The sequence below is a fragment of the Bombus pyrosoma genome, linkage group LG10 (genome assembly GCF_014825855.1).
Source record: "Bombus pyrosoma isolate SC7728 linkage group LG10, ASM1482585v1, whole genome shotgun sequence".
Taxonomy (NCBI): Eukaryota; Metazoa; Arthropoda; class Insecta; order Hymenoptera; family Apidae; genus Bombus; species Bombus pyrosoma.
This window is the reverse complement of record NC_057779.1, coordinates 13,109,710-13,132,768: the sequence shown is the minus strand read 5'-3', so window position 1 is coordinate 13,132,768 and position 23,059 is coordinate 13,109,710. Positions and strand designations below refer to the sequence as shown.

Genomic DNA, 23,059 nt, shown 5'->3' with positions numbered 1-23,059 from the left:
AAAAAAAAAAAAAAAAAAAAAAAAAAAAAAAAAAAAAAAAATAGTAAACGCCCCATGGTAGGTTAGAAATGAGGACATTCGGAAGGACTTGGGAATACCAACGGTCAAGGAGGAGATTAGCAGATGCGTGGAAAAGTACAGAGAAAAAATAGCAACACACCCGAACCGGCTAGCTGCGGAAACGATCAACACAAGCATAGAAAGAAGACTAAAAAGGGAACACCCAGCAGATCTCACAAAGGATATAACCTAACAAACACGAAGATGGTACCCCGCTGGGGGTAGCCACCCACACGATAATCAAACAGCTAAAAAAATTCACCAAATGTCCAAATTGGACAAATTGTGAATGCAAATTATTAAATTAAAAAAAAAAGAAAAAAACTTGTTTTCCTCACTTGTCGTACTTTCCCTGAAGCACTGTTTCACACGTCCGTTTAGCTGGGCTGCTCGGGCAGAACTCGCATAGATATTTGTCCGAATAGTAGGAAATGTCCAGTGATGGATTACAATGTTATTCGTTATTCGCCACATTTTAGTGCAAGAAGTTTTTTCATTGTTTTAACATCTAAAATCACTCCTTATAAGTAGCTCGCATATATTTTTTAACTTCTATATAATTTAACCTATATATACAAAAATATTTCTCTAAAAGTACAAAGAATAATGAGTAACAAATAGAAAGGAGAAATAAATACTTAAGCATTTGTTATCGATGAATGTATTTTTTTATTCGCATAACAATTTACTTAACTATAATCATTGAGATAAGTTTTTACCTAAATAATAATTCCAATATATTTCAGTTTCGATTATGTGCATATTGTGCACTTTCGTTTCGCTTTATTAAGTCAAGACCGGCGCAAGGCAGGCTTAGCGCGTTCGTCGGAACTCGGTCCCGCGTTTTGAGAGGCCCCGCGTTTTGAGAGGCCCCGTGATCTACGAAAATTACCCAATTAAAAAACATCGATTTTAATTAACTTTTTACAGAGTGATGATACCATTAAGAGATGCAAGACATTTTTTTAGTATCGACGATTCAGTTTAAAGGAGTGACAAAGATCATCAAAGTTCAGTGTAACTCTATAAAGTCCTCATATCCTGGAAACTACTTTAGATAAAAAAATTCAAGCGCTTTCAGAGAAATGTACTTTTTAGAGAAATTAAGCTACATCAATAGTTTTTTGTAAAAGTTATACATTATTACAGATTTTGTACTTTCATTGAATTTTTTGCCCCTTGAAAGCGAATTATGCATACGAAAAAATATTACTTGAATTTGTTTAAAAAATTGCTTATAAAAAATATATAATATGTAACAGCATTTGTAAATAAATAATTCCCTCTTGTAAAATTTAAGTGTAGTTTGAATGTGTATTCAAGCCCCGCAAAATTTTTGAACCGGCTCTGTATTAAGTTATAAGTACATAATAATATCAGAGAATATAATGTGAATAGCATTTTATTTCATTAACATACATATTCAAATTTGAATAAAATATAATTTTACAGATATTAGACATCAAAATTTTGTTTGAAATATCATTTTACTACAATTACTGTATGAATGAAACATAATATCAATAGCATAACAAAATAAATATTGCTTCACTAACCTATATCAACCCTCAATTGGCTATCAGCGGCATTGAGAAAGGTATAGAATATAAATTGAAACTATTATTCGTAGAATTAGAGTTAAGAAATTCAGATCAGCTAAGTTAAGAAACTTAGTTCTAATCTAATCTAAACTGAATGATCGCCTACTATACAGACACATATATAACCTAGCAATACGAATTGAAGATAAAAATATACTTATATAAGGATCAATATAATTACATAACCAAACATGTTTTAATATGAAATTATGTTTCCTAATACTTGATTTTGAAAGTAAATTAAGGAGGTTTAAATACATAAGTAAGTACTTACGTATAACCATCATATAACTGCGATACATTGATTAGTTGTTGAAATTGATATTATGATGTACTTGACAATGGCTCTGAACGTGCAGCGTTCGTACTTTAGTTTATATTGCGTGTATATCACGGAAAGTCATTAATACTTATGCAAATTACGATTGCGTATAGGATTGATGATTATCAGTTATCTGATGAAGCACCAAAGAAGAATCAAACAAAAAGTCGTATGTATAATATAAGGGTTATTACAAATGAATATTTTACATTTCAATCAGTGAAAAGTTCAATTTTGATGGAATTCTATAATCACATAGGTAGTTGTTATGTACATACATATACTAATTTATATTCCAGCTTTTCGGTTCTATACATATTTCAAGAATAATCTGTTTTCTGTTATCTGAATGTGAAGCCTACACAGAATATCCAATAAAATTTAACAATTATTTCAAAGTCAACTTTCTTTTAAAAATAACCGTTTCAAATTTTTTGAGTTAACTCTACTTCAACTTCAAATGTAACTGATATGTATGTAGTATATGAATGTATTGTATGTAATATATAGCAACAAAAGTATTAGCACAGATTAGTTTATAAAACTTTAAAATCGATTTTTATATCAATTCTATATCATGTATTTTTTGCTATTCATTTTTATTGTACAACTGTGAACAGTTCCTATAACCTATACATATAACCAAAAATAGATAAAGAAACTAATACAAAATTTCCTGTTAATCAGCTGAAATTCCCAAGAACTGGAGAATCTACGTGGAAATTGCGATAGGGCATACTATTATGCCTTGGTGCAATCCAGTGATTGTGGAATTCTACAAAAAGCAGTCCGGCCGGACAGCGCGCTACGACTGAGCTCGCTGGTGGTCGTCTTCTTTACACCATCTAGCGCCCGGTCGGTCGAGCGTTTCGAGCCCGCAGCTGCGCAGGTGTATCACCGGCACCTTCTCATTAACATCTTGCCCGAAAAGCCAGTCACGCCAGCAGAACGATCTGGTACGGTCGAGTCATCAATCGATTTCGTTTCGCTAGCACCTAGACACAGCAGCTTTCGATAAGCTATTTACAATCAGAAGAACGATCATTCGAACGTGGTAGACTCGAGAACCGGAAACTGATTGGATAGGAGGATGCAATGGACGGGGGTAGAAGCGACCGTTCTGGCAAAAGGTAATATTTCGGTCAACTTGACTAGGCGGGAAACGAATTGCAGGCTATCGAACTCGCAAGGTTTAACGAACCGCTAAGGACACCGTTCTTAAGCTATTTATAGATTTTATAGGGCCATTGAAAGAAAATACATAAGATGTTAAGAAGTTATATACTTCTGGCAATAAGTCTTCGACCAAACGCGATGGTATTAAACTAACTGAGAATATTGAAGTTTTTGAAATAGAAAATATTATGATTAGACTGTAAATTTTTATGCACTTATGAGAAATTTGAAAATGCACATATGTACAGAATACACATAATAAGCACAAATGTACGAAATATAAAAAATGTAGTTATAATACTTACAATTAGTAGATGAATGAAATGTTTGTCTAGTTTCCATTTTTTAAATTATATTTATAAAGATATGAATTTGCATAAATATCCGCACTCTAGTTATAATTCAACGAGTGTTTATGCAAATTCACATTTTTATGAATACAACTAAAGGAACAGGATTTCTTACAGTAGGATATATGAATATAGGTTATAGGATAAATGTTATACTTTGAATATTTTATGTATTTTTACATTATGTGCATTCTGTGCATTTTTGTATGTTTAAATTTTCCATAAATGCATAAACATCCACAGTTTAATTATACAATAATATAAATATAAAATATAATATTGTAAAGTTAAATCGGTTTCGTATAAAGTAAATATAGAAGAATCAAAATTGTCATTTATTATACAGAAGAAAATAATTAAGAAATTAATGGGGAAAATTTTAATTAGAAAAAAAGCATTTAATTGGCAAAACTTGAGAAAAAAATCTTTGTTCGTAACAAAAATAATCACTGAAGGATTTCATCAGGTTTTAGTAACTGAACGTTTGAAGAGTATCAGATTTCATTAACGGAACGTTTGGAGATAACAATCTGGGGAATCATAAAATATGAGCTTCGTAGGAATTTCATCAGACTGCGGAAATTTGTGCATTTATAGAAACTTATAAAGTTTGGAAATATTTAGAGTATACGTAATATGCAATAATATCTAAAAAAATAACATTCATAATATTTAGTAAATCCTTATTTAAGTTCCAATACTTCAATTATATTCATAAAAATATTAATTAAGGAGTGAAACAGAAAATAGTAATGAGGAAAGATATTAAGTAAATTTTTGGAATTATTTTTTTAACCACAGTGATAAAAAATAAAATTCACTAATATAAATTGACTGAAAAAGATTGCAAATGAGATTAGACGTTGATGATCCTTTTATCTTTTTTCATTACGTTTTCCCTGTTTTCACTTTCAATCGAATACTTTGAGTCATCCTAACGGTACGATAGAAAGTGAAGGATTTTTTAATATTCTAATAGAAATCGACTTAAAGGGAATTTCAGTTACAGTATACTCTAAATATGTAAATTGAGAGTTTCATAGGCATCCCTGCATTACAATGTAAATTTATGGTTGGTAGATTCGTGCTTTTATATAGATCGAAACTTCTGTCACGAAAGGAGAGTAAATTTGAAATGATTTCTAAAACTAGAGACCTAAATGCACGAGGTGTGCTTGGCACAGTTATCGTAAACTACCTTGCAACCTAATTACAGTAATAGTGTATCGAATTGCTTTTAGGTATTTGTTAATTAATTGATTGAATTACTTTAGAACGTAGTCGATTACTTTAAAGAATTTAGGATGATAAATGTTAGGCTCGAACGAAAACTGACAATGATCGTCCATAGATTCGAATCGAGGTTTAATTTCCTGTCTTAGCTAAAAGCATCCCTTACACTTTGACTATTCATCATCTAAGTGACAGTTAAATGGTTGCATTGGATATTCGATTCGGTTATTCTTATAACAAGTATACTTTTATTTGGAGATGGGTTGATATCTGATTGTTCGATTCGCGAAACTTAAATCTGAAACATTGTTTCTAAGATCTCGAACTTTTTTCTACTTTCTTTTTCTTCTAAAGAGCATCTAAATTATTAGGAACTAAAACTGTAGCATTTTTTTCAGAAAATCAAATATTTCTTTCTTGATATACATGATTATAACAAATCTCAAAGTCTAAAACCGGGTTCAATTGGATTATTATCAGCTAAATAAAAATAAATTCATATTATCTTAATATTTTCATGAGTTATTTATAGAAACTAAATTTATATTATAGACAATTAAAATTTTTAATAATTATTATTTATATAATTATTATAATATTTTCTACTTATTAAGTATTATAACTTTCTGCGTCACTGTTTCTTGTTCCACTTAGAATTTTAAGTTTTCTACGCTTCCAAGAGGCTTGAAGAGATCAAAGTATACATACATATATAATACATATAGTCCTATGATAAATATTATAATACTAAATAAATAAACTGGAGATATTTATACAAATTCATATTTTTATGCTTATAATTAGACGAATGGGACTTAAATACTGATTTACTAACGCTTATAGTGAAAAATTGCATATGTATATTATAGATATAATATTATAGTAATATAGTCATATTACTTACGTAGATTTATATAAATTATTATTTATTTGGATTATGAGAATTTCGAAGCACCAAAATAGTACAAAGATTGTCCCAGTCCTACTTTTAATTCTTGAATCGTAAGAACTAAGCAAATGACCTACAAATTACAGATACACGTATAATTAATTCTTACCTAGATTCTAAATATGTAAATATTAAACAATCTAGTTGAATTACGTGATTATGTTAAAAACGACAATTTTCATGCGGAAATATTAATATTTATTTAGGTGATGGAAATAATTAAGGATCATATCGTATTGAAACGGAGTGAAGCTTTTAACAAATATGAATCAAAGAAATATTTTTTTCAAAATAGGAATTTTATAATAAAGATCATCTTTATATGCGTAGAGATAATTCAATATATTTTATTTTCACTGATTAAACTCATATTAACTTTGAAAGCTGCTAGAATTTTGGCGATGGAAAATAAGTTCGTTAAAACAATATAACAACATTTGAAATAATATAAGATTAACGTTAACCATACTGTACGTACTGGAATTATTTATTACATATATACATATATTGGAATTGAGTATATGTATCCTACGGATATTTGATACCATACAAGTGCATCAATGTAACTGTAACACAGTCAACGGTTGATTGACGTCTTCCACCATCCTGGGATCAAGCTCTTTTTAACAAACATAAAAGGAACAAAATTGGAACCGTAATTCAACAGTTTGTCCCCTTGTATCTCAGAGACTAATTGCCTGTACGAATTGAAAATTTCCTATGATCGATGTTTCATCATAAATTATCACTAAGTTATCAAACTGAAATCCAAAAACGTCCCATTTCTCAGTCACTCTTAGCCCAATGTTCGTGTATCGAACAAACTGTAAATTATTATTTAGCATTTAAAGCAAAGAGGAACAGAAATATAAACATGTTTGCGAACAAATTGCTCGGTTATTGCTCACGCTAAACGAATACAAGCGCGAATACTCTCGCTCTATGTTCTTCTGCTCGTTCGGCCTAAACGCACCTTTAAGGGAGGGTTTCTAAAGCACGTGGCCTCTTTACTTTTTCAAAGTAGATTCGCGTGCAAACATTGCTGGTAAAATGCATCCGTAGATCGAATCACGCGAACCGGCAAAATTACTGACCAATTCTACCGGCGGAGTTGCGTGTGCGTACGTCAACGCGTTACGGACATTTATTTGTCAGTGTATGCAAAATTCATCGTCCCGTACAATGAAAGGAAATTCGGGTCATGAGGTTACATCGCCGTTCTGGATGTGACGTTCCTCGTTGAACACTTGCGATAATTCGGCACACGAACGGATCTCGAACAAGAACAGCCCCTAGCTACTCGTGACTATTCGCCACGTGCCCGTTAACACGTTGACTGCCACGACATCCGTATTCGGGTGTCAGCAAAGTTTCTGGTCAGGCTACGAAACCCATATTTGGGTGTCGCTTATTTGACTACTTGCGAAGGATCATTGTAGGTATTTAAAAAGATATTCCATAATAATAAAACTGTTGAATTGTTATAAAAGTAATACGAAAATGGTTTATTAAAAAAATTATTTAGCATGTAAAACTTTAAAGCATTCTATACATAGCTGAAGTTGGTCGGGACAATTTGGTCAATAAGTTGTTGTTTTCTTCAACTTCTTTCGTGCCTTTGTTCGGTCCATTCGACGTCTTTTATTTGCATAATATAGTTTGCATGCGCGTGTAATGCTTCTTCCGCAATCATAAGCCTCGTAAAAGCTTTCTTTTTCACTGTTATCTGACTTACTAAGAAATAAGTTTTCAATTTTTCTTTCGACATTGTATCGAATTAGGGCAGAGATTTTAAGTTATACCGTTCGTTGCTTGGCCAAGATTCAAACTGATTTTGTAGAAAGTGGAGAAATGAGAAACAAATGCGAAGGAATGGAAACAAAAGAAACGAGAGGTAAGACCACCAGATGAGCGACTCGCATTATGAAAATATCAATGGGAGCACCGAGCAGAGAACGCTTGGTACTGCAGCACGCGTGGCCTGACGGAGATTTTTTTGAAAACAGGCGTGGCAGTCAACGTGTTTACACTGAAAGGAGAATCAGGCTCGATCGAGATTAGAGGACGCGCTCGCTCTAATCTATCGGTCGATATATGGAATGAAAAATGACAGGTGGCCTCTTGTGTGGTGATTAATCGCGGCTAGCTGCTTCTGACGTGATTGAAAAAGAGAAAGAACATCGATGGCTCAGAATGCACAAATATCGCATATCTACATTTTGTGAAATTTCAGTTTCATATGCAACATATAGCTGTCGACTGTTTCTTCATTCTTCAAAGATGATATTTATATCTACTTCATAAGTCTCTGTCTCTTCGTAACAAGTCTCTGCATTCAAATACTTTCGCGAGCCACTTTGTGGTTTCTATATTTTGTTCAATTATCGTATGAATCCTTAACACATCGTTAACCGACTATTTTATGCGAAAACTAGTAACTTAACTTTGTTTAACTCGTGATCGTCCAATAATGTGTTATTACAATATCTGTGCTAAATCGTCCCAAAAGTGCGCATTTAAATCCATTTGTTAAAGAAAAGCTCCATCGAAATCGTATATCATTGTTTGCAGTAATTTCCATTGGAATTTTTTCAAAAGTTTTTTTGAAAATTCGTCATCTGATCCTTCAAACTAATCCTTCTAACTTCTCAAAAAAAGAAAAGAAAAAAAAATGAAGTCGTCTGGTACTATTTTAAAGAAGTTATTTTATTTTAAAGGGAGCCTGATTATCAATGAGACTAACTGCGCGCTGTCGATGTCTTTCTGTTTCTTAAATCATTTTCATGCGAAAGCGCACTCAAATAAGCGAAGGAAATGAAAATCATTTCGATAATAAATCAAGAGAAATATAAGGGACCAAATAGATTCTACTTTAACGAATTGCTCCATCAACTCTCATATAAATTAATTCCCTTTTTAATTCATCCTTTATTCTTATAAAACTTCCTTATTTCTTGCTATCTTATTCGCAGTATTATATCATACGTTACTTTTATTCATTTTCATCGATGGTTTTACTACCTGCAATAAGCAGATTGACAACTTTGCGTAAACGAAAATCGGCAAAGCTATTCAGTGATCGACTGTCCTTCGTAATCAGCTCAATGCAGACGTTCTGTGGTCATTTCTAATTATAGTTAGCAAAAGAATAAAGGAACTCTGTTCTTCGTCTTTTCTGATTTTCCTTACTTGTGGATTTCTCTTTTTTTTTTCAATTCTCCTGAGTAATTACTGAATTACACTGGAGCTGGTCTGAGAAACTAACAAAACATGTCCATCCCTACAGTCTAAAATAAAAAATTTTTAGGTATACGTATTAGTACATAGGTGTACAAGTGAATAATCCAAATTTTCCAGCGAAACTAAAGTTCATCTAAAAAACAACAAAGCAAACAGTATTTAACAAAAATAATTCGCTGTTACTTCCTGTAACTTTCAGACATTTACCAGGCAAGCGACGAATCCCATCACGATGAAATCCCGTATAATCTTGGATCTCTAAACAAGATCCATTCGTTGAGTCATTTTTATATCCGATCCGCTAATTCCAAGTGGGTGTCGGATAAGGCGTGTTACATTGATCAGAACAGATGATGATCCGAAGTAACGTCTTGCCGAGTAAACTGGCCACTGCAAGATGTCCCAATCGTCGAGACTTGTTGTTGTGTCTTTCGTATGTCATAGAAGCAGTATGTAACCTAACGTTGTCACGCAGTAATTTCATAGAACGTTTACCTGTACCAGTGTCCGAGTGTAACGATTGGATCTTGTCTAAAGACAAAACACTCTGTGATGAAACTCGTCACTCGCCTAACAGATGGTCTTAAATCATGAAAAGCGACGACAAATACTCTGCTTGAATAACTCCCGGTATTTCTTCTTTTAAATAAACTTTGAGTTTCACTGGCAAGTTTGAATTATTCGTTTGCGTATCTAATATTTGACAAAGTGATCTATTTGCAATGTAAGCGCTATGAATAGACTGCACATATTTATGCAAATTCATATTTTTATAAATGTAACTAAAACGATGCAAATTACGAAATGTTACTGCGGTTATTTGTGCAGATTCATATTTTTATAGATGCGACGAAGAAATACGGTGAGACATAAAAAATTCGAGACGCGTAACAGAATTAAATAACAAAAATTAGATCGTTGTAAATCGCCTGTGATTCGACGATAATATTAGGTTGACTGGAAAGTGTCTTTCTTTTACAGACACGTCTTTTACAACAACGCATCTTTATACAAACATGAAACCTAATCTGTCGAACGTTGTGATCTTTAGTTTAATAGAACAAAATGGATCATATGTAATTCGATAAAATAATATAAAACGGAAAATGTGCATCCATTATTTTCTTATAAAACGAAAGAAACTTTTCGGACGACCTAATAAGTGAAAGATAGTTGACGAATAATTGATAGAGATACGTCTAAGGATTTCATTTAGGGGTTAAAGGCACCTGGACATGTTCCAAATTTGTATCAATAATGGACGCAGTGTTCGGAATCGAGGCCAATTTGTAAGTGCAGCGTAATTGTGTGCCAATCACGAAGAAACGTTGGTCAATTACGCTCAGTTCCTTATTTTGTAGGTCACGTTGAGATATCGATTGCCGAATAGACAATTCCATTTTTCGCTTTCAATTAAGGAAGTATTCTATTTCAGAAGGTTCGATATAAATCTTGGATAACTTTTCGACAATTTCTCGAGTTTTGCGTTATCTCGTAATTTAAAATGAAAATGTGTTCCCATAGTATCTAAGAAAAATTTGTAAGAGTATTAAATTTATAAATATAGAAAGAAGACATACAGTAACTCGCAAAAGTATTCGTACGTTTACTATAAAAAAATGTTTATGTACGTATCATGCATCTCACGTAAAACATTTTGATATTTCATTAGCACTATAATAAGACGCTACTGCCAAGATTACATTAACAAAATTTGAATCTAATTCAAAACTATATACAGAAGTTGCGAAATATTTACTACAAACTTATATTTAATAAAGAATTAGTATACAGTGTGAATAGTATTAAGTCTCGAACCTACCAGTTAATACCTACGGGTACCTGATCTTCAAACTCATTTCTCTCGAAAACGAAGCCTCAAACGAAAAAATGTTATTCTTTTTTTTTTTCAACTTATTTTTGCACGTATAATCATCACCCGACCGATTGTACCATGCCTTCGAAGATACCCTGTATATCACCTTACTTTGATTACTAGCATGTACGTGACGAACAGACAGATAAGACATAATGCAACATTTTATATATCAATAGACTCATTGAAAATTACTTCATGTTAACATTGCGTGCAAATACAACTTTATATATTACTACTAGGATATTACTCCAGCCCAGCCCATAACCCAACCATTTTCTTTTTTTATTTATTATGATTATCATCGTTGATTATAATCATTGATTACAATCATTAATTACAGTTGCAGTTACACTATCAGTTACAGTCCATCATAAGTTACATCCCCTATAATCAATAATAATTATCTCTCTCATCAAGAAATTTAAGATTGGACTACATAAAAATCTGCCCGCTTACTCCAAATTGAAACTGTAATCATGATCGTAAACATCGTAACATAAATTCTATCGAAGATTTTCGCAAACATCTCGGAAATTAACGCCGAGCGACGGTAACATGTATATGGAAAAGTTGCTCAGAATAATGACCTTGATAACATACTATTTCAAGGTCGTCAAAATTGACAAGGTGTGTCCCTCTTCTACATAATCACCAGCAATTTTGCAATCGCATTATACGAGGGCGCGGTCTTCGGATCGTCACGTTATACGAAGTTCCACTGTACTATGTTCCCATTATTATCGTGACACACATTTTAAAATAGTTGTCTTCTGTTCGAAATATTTACGCAGGTTACGATAAGGAAAGTTGGTCGACGACGTCGCCGTTACGGTACGAGTAAAGGCTAAACGCTTACGTGCACGTAAACCATTAGGCTGTCTGTAACGAAATTTCTTTTTCGGACTCCTCTCTTCGTAGATCGATGCGTCGCGACTACGAGGCTCGTTCTGTAAAGGCACGTAGCTTCGTACCACCCTCTTCCTGTTCCACGTTTTTACCCTCTAGGCGTCGCGCCGCCTCCGTTTCCGCCCCACAGCTTCAATCCCTTCGCTGAAACATTTCAGTCCGTTCCGGGCATCCACCCGGCTCGGTGCTCCACCCTCTCGACTTCTACTCTTGGTATCTCTACTCGTCGTGTTTCCGCAAGAAGTATCACTCGAATTTTTTTCTAATTTTCGATCACTTAAAAAATATGATCTTTTGTGAAACATATTTGTTTTCATAAACTCTATGAAACTTTTCTGTCCGTTACTTTGTGCGACTCACTGTTGTTTGGATGTTATCGACTGTGTCTTGAATATTAGCTGTTCTAGAGTCGTGTGATTCGTAGATAACGTAGCAGAAAACAGTAATCTTCGATCATTCGAAAAATACGATTTTTTAATAATCATTTTCCTTTACAAAGTTTATTAATCTTGTTTCATCGTTCTGTGTGATCAACTGTTTTGAGTATTAATTACTCTCGGCTTTTGCGATGTGTAGATAATTTTATAGAAAATAAAAGTAACTTATAGTTGCTCAAAAAATAGCTTCCGAAATTTATTAGTTTTCTCTATATCTGTATCTATTCTAGATATAATCTATATCTATTCAAAAACATAAAATTCGTTCATCTGCATAATTACCCTACCTCTAAGAGTTTTAGACATATTCGAGAAAATACATTTTCCATCCCAACTTTGATAGCTGCTTTTATACCCTAAATGTGGATGATCGTTGATAAAAGAAGATAAGTGTCGAATATTTTTGGCTATATCACGTATCTGTAAAGTTCCATCAGAATCAGTGTGTTACATTTAAGTAATGTCCTTTGTAAGTAGAATTATAGAAATACCTCCCTTTTTACAGTACATATTTGTCATGTTGTATAATTTGTGTGGCGAAAAGTGATGGACATAGCTAAGCCTAGTATATTGTATTTCAAGTAAAAGCTTTAGAGAACAATTGTAGAGTCCAACTTCAAGTTCTTCTGAATGGAATCTATAAATAAATATGCACGATTTCCTCAAAGTAGGTTGAATGACGAAGTTGAATGATCAATTCTTCAAGAACAGATAGCATCGGTCAAGCAGGAGTAAACATGCTAGAGAATGTAACTTAACATCGTGATAACGGTAGCCGGTATTTCGTTAGTCTAAAAGATAAAAGGGATCATTACTTCTTACGATAGATGCACAATATACAATAACGTAAATTCAACGAGTTTTTAAATTTATTACGATACATGTAATTTACGTTACAACCCAATAATATTTATTAATATTGGATAAGACATTTCTCAGATACTTTTCATCCAACCAAACAAGTATCAAGGAATTTCAATTTTACATGTGTCGTACCAAATACGTTATAAATGCAATGCAGTTGCGACAAATAGTCTGCTGATTTTTATGTATTTATAGGAAATTTGCAAGTGCAAGATTGCACACGATATAAAAAAATATCCAAAGTATAGTGCTCTCTATAATAATTGGCAGGTAAAACAATTTTCTATCAACGCTTCACTTTTTTCATTTCTTTTTTTTTTTTCAAAGTATGAATTTTCATAAAAATCTGCAGTCTAATAGCAAGTATAAATATTACAAAAATATAAAGAAAAGGACGAATTTATTAGGTCACGCTATAAGTAATTCGGTTTTGCTGAGATATAAGTTTAAAACGATGGTAGTTGTTACTATCGAAGTCTTAAAAGATTACAATAGAAAACGTAATAGGAAAAGTTAGTGAATTATAAAGAATATGAGAAAATACTGATATCTAATATCTAGTATAAACGACTGCATCATTTATAAGATGATCTAATAAATATATAATAAGATATAATGTATAATAATGTAGAATAAATATATGATATACAACTTAGTATATTATTGTATAGCCAAGGAACAATACCGCTAACAAGATAATCGTACATTTTTAACCGATTAGATCGAAGGAAATTGCACGTTCAGGGATTCACAAAATATCTGACATGTTGAAAATTGCACGCAGGCAAAGGTTCTCCCACGGGGTCAATAAATCCTCCTCGGACACTGAGCTAGCGCAGGGTAAAAGTAAAAATCGAAAGAGTAAATCGAAGGAAAAATGGCCCTTACTGGAAGGGTTAACAGTCGACGAATTGGCTCGTTATCGGAGAAGACGTATACAGGGACAACCAAAAGACAATCTTGGACTTAATGTCGAGGTTGAAAACGAAGATCACATGTCCGAGTATCGTGAAGCTTTTCGTGCGAGAAGCGAGGAGTTCCTGAAGGTTAGCATCTGTTCTTAAATTTTACACTTGTATTTCTAATTGTGTTACTCCTGCGTATTCGAAATATATTTCTTTGTACTATTTTTTCGAATATATAAAGTTTTTCGATTTACATGTGTAATATATCATTTTGTAGCCGTCGGAGAGCACTGTGATGTACATTTCGTTTGATTAATTCATTGTATTGAATCTCATGATTTACTTGGAAAGGAATATGGAAGAATTGGATATTCGTGTGCTTTTTGTAGCCTATAAAGTATTGTAGAAAATATATGTATATATAATTTTATACTATAGATTTTTATAAATTTTCTTCGCCATATCTATCGCTTCAAAGTTCTGCTCCCAGTAGTGAAGTACACGAATTGCCAATTTTTCCATGTTTCTTGCTAAACAAATAATCACATTACAATTACTTAATCGAACGAAATATACGACGTCAAAGAGCACTTCAAGGTTTACAAAAATTACAATTATAAGCAGAATGAAAAAAGTCGCAATATTAAAATTAGTAGATTAGTATAGGAATTAGTGGATTATTTTAACTGATTTTGATTACGAATAATCCTTATAGATAATCAAAATTTTTCTGGTTACCTAGAACTATTATCGATGAAAGTTTTTTTTCTTGCTTACCGATAACCATTATAGATAAGAGTATTCATTTTGATTGCCGATGATCATTATATCAGATAATTTCTTTTTGGTTATCGATAACCATTATCTGTGACACAATTTTTTTTTTTTTTGGTTACCGCTGAAAATTCCATAAAAATTTAAGAAGTAACTGTTATTTTTTACTCCTACACAGAAGTATATATTACACGTGTAGATCAAATAATTTTATTCATTCAGGAAAAAGTATAAAAGAATATGTATATTAAAAATCGCACAAACTTACGGATCGCCCTTGTAAAAGTGTATTTATTATACTTCGAAAGAATCGAACAAATAAAATATTTAAATATATTTCTAACAATTGAAAAATAGAAGGTCATAACTAGACTGCGGATGTTTATGCAAATACATATTTTTATGAATACAACTAAAGAAATTGGAAAATCTAAGCAGAAATTTGTTTGGTTCACTAAACCTTATAATGAGTACCATACTTTTGATATTTTACGTATTTTTTTAATATCTTGTGCATTTTACGCATTCTTGCATCGCTAAATTTCTGGTAAATGCATAAACATCCACAGTTTAATCTCTAACATGGATAATGTTGTTTGAAAGGTGTAGTTTCGATACGGTAGAAGTCCATTTATCTGATTCCATTAGCAAGCATACAGTTCGCATAACTGAAAGTATAAATAGAAGTTTATTGATGTTCCTGATAGCAACCTATGATTTTTCGTTCAAATAATAGGAGTGTATCTTCAGATAAGTGAATTCGATTGACAGCAATGCATTGAATCGATTGAAACGAAATAAAATTTCATCATCAATGAAAGAAGTTGAGATAAATGAGATTCTACTGTACAATATTTCATCAAATCGACGTAAATGTAATATTGCTTATAGGATCACCTAATAATAACGCTATCGCTGAAAACAGTATTTTTAAATCTTTTATTAATAAATAATGATGTTATTTTTTATTTTTAATAGAAACCTCTTGCCACTATACATTATATTAAATTAATAATATAATGTCAAGCATTGACAATAGATAAATATTTTCTTTTCTCTCCTTTTCTTATTATTATAATTTCTGCATTAGGCTTTCGCCCATTACGAGTTTAGATAATAAGTGGATTAGAAATATCAGTAAGAAAATAGTACAAAAAGTACAAAAGTATATAAGTACTAATAGACTATAGATAAATATTAATAATCGTAGATGGAAATTAATAATTATAATTTAACCTCCTTGCTGTAGTTTCACAATAGCGTATATAACTGTAAAATAATACGAAAACATTCGCAAAGTAAGGGCGAGCAAGAGAGAACATACAGAATGATATGAGGAAACATAAATTGATACAGACGTGAGATCATTTCTCAATTCATTAAGCAATAATTTTCCGATTCATAGATGTACCCCTTACCGTAGGAAAATACTTGGTTGGAAAGTAATAAAAGAATCGAAGATTTTCGGACAAAGGATTCAATTGGGGATAGGAGAATTTCAAACCAAAAAGGCGTTAAAGAACAAGAAGAGAAACATACAGAGCTTCCAATTAAAAATACGAAGGACCGGACTTCTTTAGAACAGATGAATAACGATAAAACGATGGAGACTGAAGCAACGAATTCCAAACTTGCAAACCACACCAATCCTCCTAAACGACCTTTTTTGATCAGAAGGTAAAACTACTTTATGAAGCAAACAATTACACTTGTTCTAGCAGATGACACTACTCAAACGTGTCCGGGCACTTGTTTTTTGATATACATTGCTGTGAATAATTATAAACTCAAACATATTTTTTGCATTATTTCTTCAATGTTTCCGAGAAACCACCGATCATATCTGAATATGTTAAGAATTGTTTTTGTAAAGGGTAAGTTGAACACTGTAGGATATCAGGAGATGTTACACGGCGAATTATTGCCTTTCATAAACGAAATAGAAGAAAAAAAAAGAGAATTTTTCAACGAGACAATGCTTCTGTTCGTACAAGATTTTGGAATAGGAATTATTATCATGGCCAGCGTTGAATCCTGATCTAAACTCGATCGAGAACTTGTGGGAAATTATAGCAAGAAGAATAAAATCCGTGTGGACGAATATTCAAAACGAAACTTTAAATAAATTAGTGGATAGCATACCTGACAGATTAATAGAAGTAATCAAAGATAAAGGAAGATCCATCAAACATTTCATATTTTTTAGCAGCTAATTTTAACAGAAAATTTCACTTTTTCCAGACTTCAGAAGAAGACAATTTTTCTTTGTTGTATCTTGAGTTTTGTTTTATATTATAATATGAAACTGTACAAGTGATTTTGTCAACTTTTGATCATAATGAATATTATAAAAAATCTAAGAATGGGGTTGAATTGATAATTATTCACGGCGTTGTACAGTGAAATCTCCAGTATCCAAATTACAATAGAATCTGCGGTATTCAAATTACGAAAGAACTTCGTTTATCCGAACAGATTGAGGGATAAGGCAATTCGAATAATGGGGCAGTTTCGATAATAGAATTTCACTGAACAACTTATCTTCTTTAGTTTTTATTTACTACGATAGTTCAAATCCAGTAGAGACTCTCTCTTATCCGACCTAACAGGCAGACAAAACTATTCGAATAATGGAATTTTCGAATGATAGAACAAGTACTTCTCCGATATGAAATTTCATTTATTCAAATACAGATTAAAATCAATTAACAGATTCTTAAAATATTTATGGATCCTGTATCTTTTTGACTGCAAAGTCACATGATTCTTCCAACATAAGTAACCGCACAAAGTTACATTCTTTGAACCATCAAAGCTCTTTCTCGAATGCCACGAATGCTTCGGCATGAGAAGGCAGCTCTTCGTCATCGCTTTCGTTTGCTGTTCCCGTTCGCATAAAATCGTCATTATTATCGTCTTTATCGCGATGAAATTATTTCATTACGTCGGTATATTTATGGTTTTTCTATGGTTGCCAGCATCCAAGGAATTTACGCACTCTAGATAATTTTCAATATTAATGTTCAATTATCATGTTCCTGTTTTTCAACGTCTGTAATCGTAGTTTTTCCAACATTCTGTGTTTTTGATATCTCTGTCGCACTTACGAGTACTCTAATTACATCGTATTTCGTTTCGATATTTAGAACGCTATCAGTTCCATTTTATTTCTTTTCAATTCTAATTTCAATTCTACAAAACATATTTTTGAAAAACCACAAAGGTATCACAGTATCTCTGCCAGAAAGGTGGGAAGAAGTGATAGAACGAGAGTTCTATGAAAACGTGTAATTATATTTTTATAAACATATTTACAGGTACGTTCCAAATTTTGCTTTAAATACCACGGTAAAAACGAGAGGAACTTATGGAATGATCTGATACTTTGCGGTAATCGTTGCATCCAACGTTCGTAACGTTATTGCCACGGATTAAACATTCCGTTATAGTCGTACTAAATAATAGCAGCGTTAATCGCTCTACTGCTTTTAATCATTCAATTTATACTTTAACGTTACATTGTTACAACAGGGGCACTACATTAAAACATGACGGAGAATTGTACACGGATACCGAAACCTATTCGTCATACGTTGGCTACGAAGGTCAGCACAAGCGCGAGCTAGCTCGTAGGCCCACGTCTTTAAAAATGGAAGGCGATTTAGAAACGACCACTGAGAAATGCGAGAAATTCATCCAGTGGCTGAACGTTAGCCGACCGGAACTTATGCGTGTGCCTACGCATTTAAAACTCGAGGGTGAATTTGAAACTACCACGGAAAATCATGAAAAATATGTGCCATTTGTAGGTATTCGAAGACCGGAGCTATTAAGGCAGAACACTAATTTGAAATTAAATGGAGAGGCTAATTTCGTGGCAGAATACGCCGATGTGTTTAAAAAACATAATAGCAAAGGTGATTATGAAAAACTCATTTATTTACAGCAGAACCTTAATTATCCGAACTAATCATGACACGCATAGCTGTTGGGAATTTTTCAAACAACGCTAAGTCTAAGTTTCAACCTTTTCCCGACGTTCCGATTCCTATTAAACGTTTTTATGGCGTTTCTGACACTTTGATTACAAATCTGCATATCGTTTTTTCAGTGTGCCCAGTTTTTAAGAAATTTGATTTCGAAGAAAATTCACGTTTTTTCAAATTTAATCCAACTTTGTATACACTCGTATAAAAATATATTCGATTTCTGTTTATGTCGGAAGATTCTGTAGATTTCCATGGTAGTACTTGCAGTATAATGGAATCGATATCATGAAAATGACCTACATATATCTTGACTTATTATCGAATAAAAGTCAATCAATTTTGTAAAAGCCTCTGATATGAAATCCATAACTTTATGATTTAATTAAATACAATTCTCTTGCGATATAATTACAGAAACGCTTATAAAAATGATATAATGTAATGAATATTTTGTTTAACGAAATTGAGATGCAATATAGAAATTAAATGTTGGAGTATCTAACGCTTTTCTGAGGAAAGACAAATATGGATAAAAGTTGTTCGTCTTTGTTATAAGCCCTTCAATTGCTTTCAGTTTTTATTCTTATTCTCCAATTTTTCTTACAACTCTCAAATTTTCTATTAATGGACGTTTTTGGGATTTAAAGGTAAATTCAATAAATCAATTAAAATTAGTTTTGATAGAATTTGATGCGTAAATTGCCTGTCAATTTGTTAAGAGAAAATAATTTGTCTAACGAAATCACTTAATGGAAAATTTGAGAATGGTGCCTTGAATGAAAAATTGGAGAACAAAAATAGGAACTGAAAGAGATTGAAGGATTCGTAACAGAAGCGACACTTTTCCATATTTACCCAAAATTATTTATGATAATTTTGACGTCCCATCTATTAATGGAAGATTTGTAGATGATCCCTTATATAACAAATTTGAAAGCGATATCATATAATGAAGGGATCATAACAAAAACGTCTGTTCTGATAATCGAGGTTCGATTGCATTTATATCTTTGAATTCGATGAATATACAGGATGTATCGTTATTACCTTTATATCGCAGAACGTTCACGACCAATAAAACCTGAAATTCATCTGAAGACCGGGAACTCCTTTTTTCAAAGTACTGAGCACACTGATAGCTTTATTGATTCTCGTACTAAAAAGCCGCAATTGACGAGTGAATCGAACAAAGCTGCCGAAGAAGCGGAGAAAAAGCAAAAGAAATTAATAGAGAAAAAGGAAAAAAACAAGGAATTGGAAATGTTGGTTTCGAAGTTAGAAGACCTAAAGTGTCCACCGCTTGAAATTCCGGAATATAAAGACGCGTACAAGGTAAAGTATATCGTTACGTCCTGTTAATTAAGGGGCACACGCCACAATTAAACTTTTACACAATTGGGCTTGGAGTAGCTTTTTTTAATCCGGTCACCATAAGGCCATCGACTATCTGCAGCAATAAACCGACGTAAGTAAGAATGCTTTCTTATTTTCCTGTACTGATACCGCCACTCAATTAAAGTTGTTCTCAGTCAAAACTGTTATCGGTCAAAGTTACTGTTGGTGAAGTTTGGTATCGATGAAAAGGGTGTCAGTAATTTCAATTGAATCTATTCATAAAGATTTTGCTCGAACATCCACGACCTAGCAATTACCAACGAGTTTTGGCTTCGAAATTCATTAAATCTTATTCTGAATACACTGTTTTGATCCGAATAAATTTGCAATTTCAATACCGAAAATTCTTCCTTTGTATATCTAAGTATAAGTAAGCAATCTGAAAGAAGATTTATCTCTCTATAATCATTATAAACTATTACAAGTCATCTCTAACTTATATTTTAGCAATTTTGATTTTATGGCTCGTCATTGAACTCATAATTGAAATTGATTTCAAAAAATGGCCGTAGGGATCTACACGAATGCGTATGACCCTAACTGCGGTTAGATCAATTTGTGACCCTATTAAATGCCTTATTTCACTATATCACTTCTACCTATTATACATAACACAGTTCCACCTATTACATATACACACTAAAATACACGAGTTAATTGATACTACAAAAGACCAAAAATCGATACAGAATGTATTTGTACATCATTGTATTTATTATACTATCTACTTACTAATTAATTAGGTTCAAGTATATTAAATTTCGTATCATTTGGTGCATACATGGCTACAGGAATTTGATACTATGAAAATGAAATATAATAAAACCTCATGCAAAAACGTTTAATTGAAAAATTAGGATATGTATTTATATAGAAATACTTTCATAGCCACCGTAGATGCGATACATACCCCTTTTTCAATGAGTAACTCATTTTTATCGTACAAAATTATTAACAATTATTAACAATTTATAGGATTTTCCAAGGGAGAGACCTAAAATCGTAAAGCCAGAAGATGAAATTGGACGAGCGGATGGCACGAAAATATCATCTCCCTCACCTACGCCCAGATTTACATCGAAAATTGATCAAGATCCGGAATATAAGTCGAAATATTTAGATTATCAAAGAGACCACCCAGTATATCGAAAACCACCGTTGAACTTGAGATCAACGTACATTTTTCCGAAACATACACGTTTCGGTAGACAAGAGCCCAAACGACATGATCACGAGTTCACAAGTGAAGTTCGAGCCCAATATATTCCTTATGGTCATATACCAAGGGTTGAAACTTTAAAAATGCCGGCCAACTTACGTTTGGAGGGTAATCTTGATCTTGAACCGGAATATAAAACAGCTTATTGTTCGAAACATGAGAATCAGTTACAAAACGAACTGAGAATGCATCGTAGACGAGATCGTAGTTTAAGCGCTTCCAGACGAAAAGAAAATTATTGGATAAATAATGCAGACCAATTTGGTTTCACAAATGCCGCTCAAGATCAGGACGCGTTCCAAGTGCTACATACTCGAGTTCATGAAGATAATGTCTATGGAAAACCACCAACAGGTGGCCAAAGGTTTGCATTTGAGAATTCCGTTGAATTTAAATTTTAATTTATTTTAACATAGATGTCGTAAATTTCGCGTTTATGATGAATTTCTATGATACGATGAACGAAATTAATTAGGCAATAATTAATTAGTTCCAACATATTAATGAAGAAATACAAAAAGATTGTTTGATTTGTAAGTAGGAATTTAATAAATTCTATATTATACTGTAACACTTCTTTATGTTCAATAAGATTAGTAAAATTCAATATCTATATAAAGGTTTAGTGTATTGCTAATGCCTCAGAGAATAATTACATACATATATACATTTGATTTAAGCATAGCTTGTCTATAATTAATATATTAATTGAAACAAATATTATTACAATATAGGAGTTCAAAATCTTCCCAAACACATATGCAAAGACAAACACAGGTAAATATGCCAGAATGTACAGGAGTGAAAGATAGATCAACTAGTCCAACATACCGACTTCATGTCTGTAATGTCGATGATGAACCCAGAGGTTTCCGACGCAGACGTTTGCCACCATTTCAGTCTTCCGGAAGGACACATAATCCTTCACCAGATTGTGTACTTCAAAATAATATTATCAGACCATATTCTCCTAGTTTTGGTAAAAGCACCAAGCAACACTCTAATGGCCAATCATTTGTTGTTTTGGATAATGGAATCTTTGACACAAATAAAAATGAGATTCGCAGAAGGCAAACAGATAGAAATTACAATATTGATGGTACTCTCCCTATTTCTAGAGGAAGAGCAAAACCTCCAGCAAATTGGATGCCACCATGGTATGATAGTACTAATACTATCTAAATTAATGAACACATATTAAATGTGCAAAATTAAATGTACAATTAAAAGGGCTTTGTACTTTTTAATATACTGATCAAGAACAATAAAGTTTCTGTATAAATATAAATTGTATAATATATTTATTAATATTTCATTCTTCCAAATATATGTGTAATACATGTGTAATTTTAATACAGTTCAGTTTAAAACAAAATATCAACCCTTATAATTATAGAAAGATACTTTTACAAAGCTATAGATTTTAAAAAATTATTTTATTTAAATTTTAATAAAGTATGAAATTAACTAAATACTTTTAAACTACTAACTTTTAGTATACCTAAAATTATACATGTTTACAATGTTTCAAGTAATAATAGTAAATAAGGTCAAATTAAAATTTTTTATTGTGTTACCTTAATTAACATATTTAGCAAGGTCAACTGTAATATTTAGTTAGCAAATAAGTGATTGAAGATTTTGTCATTACCACCTAATGAATGAACCCTTATAATTTGTAATTGTGTTAAGATTAAATTGTATTAAGTAGATAACAAATTATTGTTCATAACAACTCATTATCATACATAATTATACAT

The 23,059-nt window shown here is 32.2% G+C and overlaps 1 protein-coding gene and 1 long non-coding RNA gene across 8 annotated transcripts; one reads left to right on the top strand and one right to left on the bottom strand.

Moving 5' to 3' along the window:
* The first annotated feature begins 1,466 nt into the window (after positions 1-1,466).
* On the top strand, positions 1,467-22,655 carry LOC122571410. 7 transcript variants are annotated; one of them, XM_043735101.1, is made up of 8 exons: positions 1,467-3,113; positions 13,739-14,063; positions 16,120-16,373; positions 18,228-18,301; positions 18,506-18,613; positions 19,746-20,017; positions 21,056-21,663; positions 22,034-22,655. In XM_043735101.1, the coding sequence occupies exons 1-8, from the start codon at positions 3,079-3,081 to the stop codon at positions 22,479-22,481; spliced, it is 2,124 nt and encodes a 707-aa protein (XP_043591036.1). In that variant the 5' UTR covers positions 1,467-3,078; the 3' UTR covers positions 22,482-22,655. The 7 variants fall into 7 exon arrangements, with proteins under 7 accessions (XP_043591036.1, XP_043591032.1, XP_043591034.1 ...); XM_043735103.1 differs by lacking the exon at positions 1,467-3,113 and adding exons at positions 11,892-11,959; positions 13,213-13,287 and having other exon boundaries at positions 13,802-14,063; positions 18,228-18,613; positions 22,034-22,651; XM_043735097.1 differs by having other exon boundaries at positions 1,468-3,113; positions 18,228-18,613; positions 22,034-22,654.
* On the bottom strand, positions 12,615-23,059 carry LOC122571413. Its single transcript, XR_006318047.1, has 3 exons — positions 22,877-23,059; positions 22,131-22,336; positions 12,615-12,944 (listed from the first exon to the last, which is right to left on the bottom strand). It is a non-coding gene; the product is annotated as an uncharacterized LOC122571413 (long non-coding RNA).